The following is an 8,799-nucleotide window of genomic DNA, read 5'->3' on the forward strand; positions in this document are numbered from 1 at the left end:
TTTCGGTTTTGTGGGGGGTTTTTATTTTATTTTATTAAAATATAAATTCTTTGTGGGAGAGAGTTACATCGTTCTTCACTCTGTGGGTTCTGTCTTTTCCCAGGAAAGGCAGAAAATAAATATCTGCATAACCCGGCAACACTCGACATTTGTTTGTCCAACCATTAAATACGAGACACGAAGGACATTTTAATAACTGTAACCCCGAGCCTTCAAACGAGTGGAAGGGGAAGCTGGAGACAATGCTGCAGCATAAAGAGCAGGAGCTGAGAGCAGAGCCGAAGGTGCCGTCGCCGGGGGCGCGTGTGACACGTTCACCGTCCCGCGCGGCGCGGGAAGGGCCGGCGGGGCCGGCGGGCTGAGCGCCAACGGATTGCGGCGAGAAATCACAGCTGCTTCATCTCCACGCCTGCTCAGAAAATCAGCCTTAGGACTTCAAATTTCACTTAAAATCATCCATTTTTTTAACCTAGTCGTAGCCTACTGCTTCTTAAATGTATCCTGAGTTTTAGCTTTCGTTAGCAGAAGCTAAAGTCAGAAAGAAAGCAGAAGAAAGTCAGAAAACTCGACTGTAATTGTTTCTTTGCCCATATTAGGTATAAAACACGATCTCTTAATCTCTGATATTCCAGCACACACTTAAAAAAAAAAAAAAACAACACCTAAATCTGCCGGAAAAAAGCAGCCTTGTCTGTAAATCCCCCCCAGCACCCCCAGGGAAAGGAGAAACCGCTCTGAAATGCGGGTGAGTCCTCGAGCCCGCTGGGTCGGGGTGACACTGACACCCCCAGAGCCACCAACCGCGTCCCCGCCGAGGACCCTCCGCCGGCCACCCCGCGCGCGGGCCGCCCGCTCGCGCCCCGGGATGCCCAGTTTGGCCCCTCAGACTCGGGATTTCCCACGCCGGGCGGGCTTGCGCAGCCCTTGGCTCCCACCGCACCCTGGGGCACGCTAATTAGTCCCGCCCGCCTTCACTTAGTGAATCGACACCAGTTAACCGCAGAGGTTTACAGTGGGGCAGCAGAGCAGTGAATGCAGCCCAAGGCTGGCAAAGCGCGGGGTAAGTGATGAGGGGAAAAAATACAAAAATACACACAAAGACGCCCCCCTACAAACAAGCAAACCAGCCCCCAAACAAACCAACAAAACAAAAACCGAACAACCAACACCAAAACAAACCAAACCAAAAAAACCACCACCAAACCAAACAAAACCCAAAAAAGAAAAAAAAAGAGCCAGCCAACCAACCAAAGAAACCACACACCAAAAAAAACCAACCCAAACAACCCACCAGCCAAAACCAAACCAAACCCAACCCCACCAAACCAAACCAAACCAGAACAAAATAACCAACCAATCAACCAAAACAAACCGACCAACCAAACCCCTCCAAAAATCAAACAAATACAATAAAAAATTTTTAAAAATTAAAAAATAAATTAAAAAAAGAACCAGCCAACAAAAACCACACACAAAAACCAACTGAGAAAGCTCCCCGCGCCCCCAGCTCTCTGCCGTGTTTCCCAGCCAGCCCGAGCGCCCCGCGCAGCAGGACACCGGCCATCAAGCAATCGCTGCCTTTGTTTTGAAATAAATTTGAAAACCAGTAAAGAAAGCGCAGTGGCAGCTGCAGAAAGCGCCGGGATGGGTGTAACCCAGGGAAGACAAACATTCGAGCAGCACGAGAATTAGAGCAGCAAGAGTTTGGAGAGGAGACCCTCAAAAAAGTGCTCAGAGCCACTTCTGGATTTTATTGCCCCCTCCTGGCAAAAACCAACCAACCAAACCAACCAAACCACAACAGCAACAACCCAAACAACAAGAGTTAGTTAAAGGAGTGATTTCAGTCAAAGGAATGATTTCAGTTAAGGGCTCTTGCGGGATCAGCACGGGGGGCCGCTCTGCACCCCCAGCCCCTCGCTGGCCGCCTTGGGGTGTTTTCCCCGGTTTATATTTCACTTTTACTCTTTCTCACCGCGCAGGATGAAAATCCCCCAGTTTCCCACCGGCGCAGATCCCGTGTGAGCCGATCAGGGAGAGGAAACGAGGGGTTACCGCAGATTTGTTTTTCCCAATGTGTTTTTAATTCCAAGAACCCTGGGTTTAGGCTTTTCGCTTGTCTGCGTCCATGTTTGTGGTTTGTAGGGGCCACCCCCCAAGGGGCTGGGGTCGGTTTGGGGTTCTGTCTCTTTGACTCGTTTCCTAACGCTCTCCTGCGCTTGTTTTTCTGTGTATCTGTCCCTGAGGCAGAGCTGCGGGTCTGCGGAGCGCGACCTTGGCTGGTCTGAACTCCAGCGCCTCTCGCACCGGGCACAGCAGCTTTCTGTGTTAATGAAAAAACCCTGATTCTGAAAATGACGTTTGCACAAATCCTGATGCACTGGTGTGCAGGCAGGGCACTGCGACCGAGGAGAAGCAGGGTTTCTGCTGCAAAAGCAACGGCACCCGGTCCCTCCAGCATCCCCTGATCTCAGGGACGGCTCCAAAAACTCCACAATTCATTAATTTCTCCTGGACACCCCCGGGCAGGGAAGGAGGTGAAACATTTGGGTGCGAGGACCAGCGTGACTTCTGCCCAAGTCCTTTCCCAGGAACTTTTCCAAGGAAATTTAGAGTGAATAAAAACGTCAAATACAAACCCAGCTTACTCTGGAGAAAGCCCCGGGACGTCCCCAGCGGCTGCAGCGACATCCCGCTGCCGTCGGTTTCAGCCGCAGCCCCGCGCGCTGCCCGTCACCGGTCCTGCTGGAAAAAGGAACGAGGACTTAATGCTGTCGCTCGCATCCCCGGTTTTCTCAAAAAGAACTTCCTGACTAAGCTGGAATAAGAATTTCAAATATATTTATGGGACTCTTGGTTATTTGTGACGACTTTTGTCAGTTGGGTCCCTTTGGAAAACACTTATGAGCTCTCATGTCCATTGACAATTCTAACCTTTAAAAAAATTACATAAATAAAATTAAATAAATATCTTAAAACATTTTAAAAAATCAATACTATTTTAGGTCATTATTATTATCTATTAATAATTAATGAGATTATTATCCTTATTCTCTCTCTCATCACCCCACGGGCCATTCCCAGTGAAGAACATTTTCATTCCATGTCCATCTTTTTTTTCGATCCCTGTTTTCCTTCTTGGGTTCAGCTTTGCTGGAGCGGAGAGTTTCCTCCCGTTTTCCCTGCACATTTCCTCAACCCGCTCCGGGTCCGGACTCACTGGAGGTAAAACAAAACACAATCAAAATAAACCAATAAACCACCTCCGAGCTCGTTTGATTGAATTTCAGAGTCGAACGGAGGAACATCCCCCAGCAAAGGGCACAACAGGTCAGTTCCCTGGTGCCTCCCCGCAGCACCCCCCCCCCAGCACCCACAGATTTTTAACAATTTAAATTTATCTGTTTATATATGTCTGCATTTATAGATTTCTATTTAGGCATATATTTCTGGGCTTATATGTGTCTGGATTTACATACATGTGCCAAAGAGCCGGGTGGGAGCAACAACCAACCCCAAGACACCAGTTTTGGGGTGACCAGCCTGGGAAATGGCCGAGCAAATTCCCCATTCCACCTTCTTCGTGCAGAAATAATTTCCTTTTGCCCACAATTTTCTTTTGCCCAACACACCTTGAAGGCGAAGCCTTTTCAGCGCCAGATCCACCACGCTCAGCCGAGCCCCCGCAGCCGCCAGATGCTGCAAAATCGCCAACTCCAGCGTTTTTAGTTAAAGGAAACAGCGGCGGGAACGCCGGGCTGACCCCTGCAGTGCTGGATGCTGGAAAATAAAACTGCATGTTATATGAACCCAAAACTTGCAGCTTAACTGCATTATTGTTCCGCAAGCCTGTAACTGTCAGGCAATAAATGCTGGTTTTGTCCTGGAAAAAAGGTTTTTCCATTACGGTTGGCACCGAGCTCCCCCTGTCCAGCGGAAACCTGACGCGATGGGAAGTTTAATTCCTGAAAAATGAGACGCGATAGCAGACGTAACGACGGCTGTAACGTTATAACGTGTAAAACCGACGTGAGCTCCGCGGCTGAGCCGCGTCCCGAGAGAAGCTGCGGGGCCGGCGCCGGTCCTGGTCCCCTCGTCACCCCGTCCCCGGGACGCCCCATGGAGCCCGCGCCCAACCCAACGTGTTCTGGTGCTGCTGCTCCCGGGATCCGCAGGAAAACGTCTGCTCCCCAGCACTGAGCCCTCACACAACCCGCAGGACCCACAGGCTTCACAGGAAAACGTGGCAATTACAAAATTCTCGCCTGGAACAACAAACGCTGCGGCTCAGTCCAGCGTCGGTGCCCAAAGGCTCTGCCAGCAGCAGCCCGGGCGGCATCGCCCGCCGGCTCCGCTCAGCACAGAGGTTTTTGTTCTCCATCCATCACCCCCATTGGCACCAAACCTCAGAAAGCTCCTCCTCAGCCCCGCTTGCTCGAGCGAAGGGAAGAGCGACATTTCTGACCCACCACCAACAACCACATGCACGTTACGGCCGGCCGTGTTACCAGCCCACGCACACGCTGCGCGCTCTTTTTTCATTCCTACCAACACCAACATCCCTTTTTTTTGTCTCAGGGGCATCGCCAGCTCCCGGCTCCGCTCCACCCCACGTGCCCGGAGCGATGAGGGCATGCCGGGGATGCTGCTCCCACCGCAGACCCCCGGGGGGCAGGGGGATGCTGGGCAGGAAGGGGACACGTCCCCGCCGTGACGGCAAGGACAGAAATCCCTGCGGCACCGCGTCTGCTCCCGTTTGGCTCAGCAGGACCCTCAGCGTCCACATGGGAGGGGGGACGCACGAGAAAAACGCAACCTCTCCTGATAAAAAACACCCTCTTTGTCACCTCCCGAGCGCTTCTCTGCAGCGGTTTGGCGGCAGCCGGCAGGTGGGACCAGGGGAAAAGGGAGCGAGAGATTTTGGGCAACGCAGTGAACCCGACACGTGTCCCCGTGTCCCGGCAGGGCCGCGGCCTCACGTCTGACACCAGCCGGGTGACGCTCAGGACCAGGCGACGTTCAGGACCGAGGGCTGGTCGGGATCGGTCGACATCCAGCGCCGGAGCTGCAAAAACCTGCTCGGAGCCCCAAAAACCTGCTCGGAGCCCCAGTTCCACCAAAAAGCTGCAGCGTGGGGCCGGGCTCTCAAACCCCACGAGTGCTGGAGGCCCCTCTGCAGGGGAAGGAGCTGTGGGGAGACGGGACGTTGAGCATCACCCCCTTTGCTGCCCTGGGTGGTTTGGGGAGGGTGGCAGGTCCGGGGTTGGCGGGAGAATCGGTCATTATACAAATTTTCCCCGTGTGATAAAGTCTGGCTGCTGAGTAGCTTCTCCACATCCCTCAGGGGAGCACGCAGCCGGGAAAAAAAGCCCAGCACCCTTTTTCGAAACTCCCTTTTCCAGCCCCCTTTACCCCCGCGGCTCTGCCCGGCCCGCGGGTCCCGCTGCCCCCGGCCCCCGCGGCTCCGGGGAGGGACGGGGCGGCCCCGCGGGGGCGGCGATGGGAAAGCGCCGGGAAAGCGGCTCCGGGCAGCGGCCCGGCCAGAGCGGCCGTGGGCGCCGGCGGGAGCCCCGACGGGGCGGCGCTGCTGCTGCTGCTGGCGTTACTGCTGCTGCTGCTGGCGTTGCTGCTGCTGCTGCTGCTGGCGTTACTGCTGCTGCTGCTGGCGTTGCTGCTGCTGGCGTTGCTGCTGCTACTGCTGGCATTGCTGCTGCTGCTGCTGCTGGCGTTGCTGCTGCTGCTGCTGCTGGCGTTACTGCTGCTGCTGCTGGCGTTGCTGCTGCTGCTGGCGCTGCTGCTGCTGCTGGCCGGGACCCGCCGCCCCGGCACCAAGGCGGGGGTTTTGGGGAAGCAGATCCCCCCGGGCCCCTTTGCCTGGCCCGTGGTTGGCAACGCGCTGCAGCTGGGCCGCCTGCCCCACTTGGTGTTCGGGGGGCTGGCGCGTCGCTACGGCCCCGTGTTCCAGCTGCGCTGGGGCAGCGGCGCGTGGCGGTGCTCAGCGGCGATCCGGCGGGCGCTGCTGGGCTCAGGCACCCGCTTCGCCGGCCGCCCCAACTTCCCGTCCTTCGGGCAGGTGTCCGGGGGGCACGGCGTGGCCTTCGGGGGCCACTCGGCGCGGCGGCGGGCTGGCCGGCACCTGGCACACGCCGCCCTGCGCGCCCGCTGCGCCGCGGCCCAGCTGGAGCGGCACGTGGCGGCCGAGGCCGGGGAGCTGGTGCGGCTGTTCCTGCGGCGCAGCCGGGGGGGCGGCTGCTTCGAGCCCTCCCCGCTCCCGCTGGTGGCCAACGCCAACGTCCTGCGCGCCCTCTGCTCCGGCCGCGGCCACGGCGAGTTCGCGGGGCTGCTGGGCCGCAACGAGCGCTTCGGGCAGGCGGTGGGGGCGGGCAGCGTGGCGGACGTGCTGCCCTGGCGCCTGCGCTTCCCCAACCCCGTGCGCCGCGTCTTCCGCGACTTCCGAGCCCTCAACCGGGAGCTGCACGGCTTCGTGTGCGCCAGGGTGGCCGAGCACCGCCAGACCTTCGCCCCCCGCGCCCTCCGCGATGTGACGATCGCGGCCGTGGAGCGCGGTGACGGCCCCCGCGCGGGGCGGGACCCGAGGACGTGGAGGGGGCCATGGCCGACATCCTCGGCGCGGGGCAGGACGCCACGTCCACGGCGCTCTCCTGGGTCCTCCTGCTGCTGCAGCACCCGCAGCTCCAGCAGGACCTGCAGGCCGAGCTGGGCCGGGTGGTGGGACGCTCGCGGTTGCCCGGGGCCGAGGCGTGGCCCCGGCTGCCCCTCCTGGAAGCCGTCACCTACGAGACGCTGCGCTACAGCAGCTTCGTGCCCATCACCATCCCGCACGCCACCACGGACGACGTGTCGGTGAGCAAAGCGTCCGGCCGCAGCTCGTCCTTGCGTGGCAGGGGAGGAATCTGCTCCCAGCACTTACTCGGAGGATTTTGCAATCCTTTGACCACCTCATTTCTCATGTTGAAGGAGACACGCTGCCAGGAAATATGATTTTTTTTTTTACCACGGCAGCGGGATGCTGGGAAACGCGCCGGGTGTTTACAGTCCCGAGTCCAAAGCCATTCCCGCTCCTCGCCGGCAGCGAGAGCCGAGTCGCACGCAGGTGTCGCGCTGCTCCTGCCACGGCTTTCGGCCCCCAGAACGCTGGGATACGCTCCCTGGTATCAAACAAAAGCCACACGAGAGACCTGGCTGCAGAACTAGGCAGCAAAGCAATCCGCCCGTCATTAACCTGGCCTTCAGAACAATCCACTGCAGGCACGTAAGCGACCCAGCCCGGACAGATCACAGCCTTTCTGCTTCTCATAAACAACTTAATTAATAAAACCTGATCCGAAAGGTCTTTAACTTCCACATCGCACCCAGGCTGACATCAGGCCAGTACATAAGAAGTGGATTTTTGTTATGGGACCCTCCAGAGACAGAGAACAATCCTGTATCATCTTCACCAAGGTCTTGAGCCCTTCTCAGATTTTCACTCTGCAGAAAGCAGGAGTTCAATCCATCTAATGGACAGAACTGACTCTCCGGCTACTGCAGTGGCTGGGATGGTGCTTTCGTGCCCGACACGACCATGGCTGCCGGTACGTCAGGACCAGATGCGCGGCAGGCCTGCAGCAAGCAGGAGCCGTGTTCAACCTTACTCCCTCCAGTTTCAACCTCAATTTCCCTTCACCATGCAAACACTTCTCTAAGTTAAGCTTTTTCTCTGACTTTACTATGTGCTTTGCATGCAATACTCAAACATCAGCCAAGTCAGCCTATGGAACTTTTAATTCTATCAGTGTTTTCTGCTGAAGAAAACCCAACAGTTTATTGATTGCAATATTTAGGAGACTTTGCGGTCGGCTTATGCTAAACAACTCCGAATAAACCAGCAGCTGCTCCTTCACATCACCCTGTAGCAGGCGGAACCGCGGTAAAACCCAGCCAGCAACCCTCTGTCCTGCAGCCCTCCCGGGCCAGGTTCTCCCAAAGCAAAGCAGGTTCCTGCAGGTCACCGTTTGCCGGCGGATTTCCAAGGGATGACCAGAGTCAGTGAGCCAGAGACCCGGGTTCAGCAGCGACGACTGTCCCGTCCAGGGGAAGCGATGGGGACATCGCGATTCCAACCCTGAGTCAGAGGTTTCCCAGCACAAGGGAGAGGTGCTCAGGCCCTGGTGTGCTCCTTTTCTCGGAGACCAGCTCCGTCACTGCATTTCTCTGCTTCTCAGTCCCCCTTCCTGCCCAGGCCGCCCTGTCCCAAGCGCAGGGTCAGCACCGACCTCTCCGAGGTGTCCACGTCCCTTCAAGCCGCTTTCCCACCCATGTTCTGAGCCACCGCGCCCCCATCACCACGTTAACGCTCCAGCATCGCAAAACGTCCCTTTTAGAAGTCGCTCAGAAACTTCTTGTGGCCCAAGAGTCAGAGATTTACACCCAATCCTAGGGTGCGTACCTGTCCGGCCCTGAGCGGGTGTCCCCAGTGTCACCTCGGGCCGAGGCGAGGACTTTCCTGCTGCTCCGGCTCCTCCTCTGCCGCGGGCTCCTCTCCTTGGGCAAACCCCAGCTCCCTGTGACCTGGTGCACCGGGCGATGCCACCGTCCCACCTCGAGGAGACGGAAGGACAGAGGTGACAGGGACATCACCCGCAGAGGAGCCGAGCGGTGCCCAGGACGCCGTCCCCGAGGCTCCTTCCACGCTGGTCACCCCGTGTCCCTCTCCCAAGGATGGGGATGTTAGGCCTGCCACGTGCTAATATGCAAATATTCATTTAAAACCACCCAAATCGCTCCCTGAACCTCGCT

General features: G+C 57.3%; 1 protein-coding gene across 1 annotated transcript; it reads left to right on the forward strand.

Moving 5' to 3' along the window:
* Nucleotides 1-4,784: 4,784 nt before the first annotated feature.
* Nucleotides 4,785-8,327, forward strand: LOC135989849 (cytochrome P450 1B1-like). Its single transcript, XM_065636913.1, is given in 7 exon segments — nt 4,785-4,889; nt 4,966-5,131; nt 5,403-5,646; nt 5,737-6,569; nt 6,572-6,864; nt 7,094-7,273; nt 8,226-8,327. Coding segments are annotated over 7 exon segments (1,923 nt in total).
* The last annotated feature ends 472 nt before the right edge of the window (nt 8,328-8,799 follow it).

Source organism: Caloenas nicobarica, chromosome 5 (genome assembly GCF_036013445.1).
Source record: "Caloenas nicobarica isolate bCalNic1 chromosome 5, bCalNic1.hap1, whole genome shotgun sequence".
Lineage (NCBI taxonomy): Eukaryota > Metazoa > Chordata > Aves > Columbiformes > Columbidae > Caloenas > Caloenas nicobarica.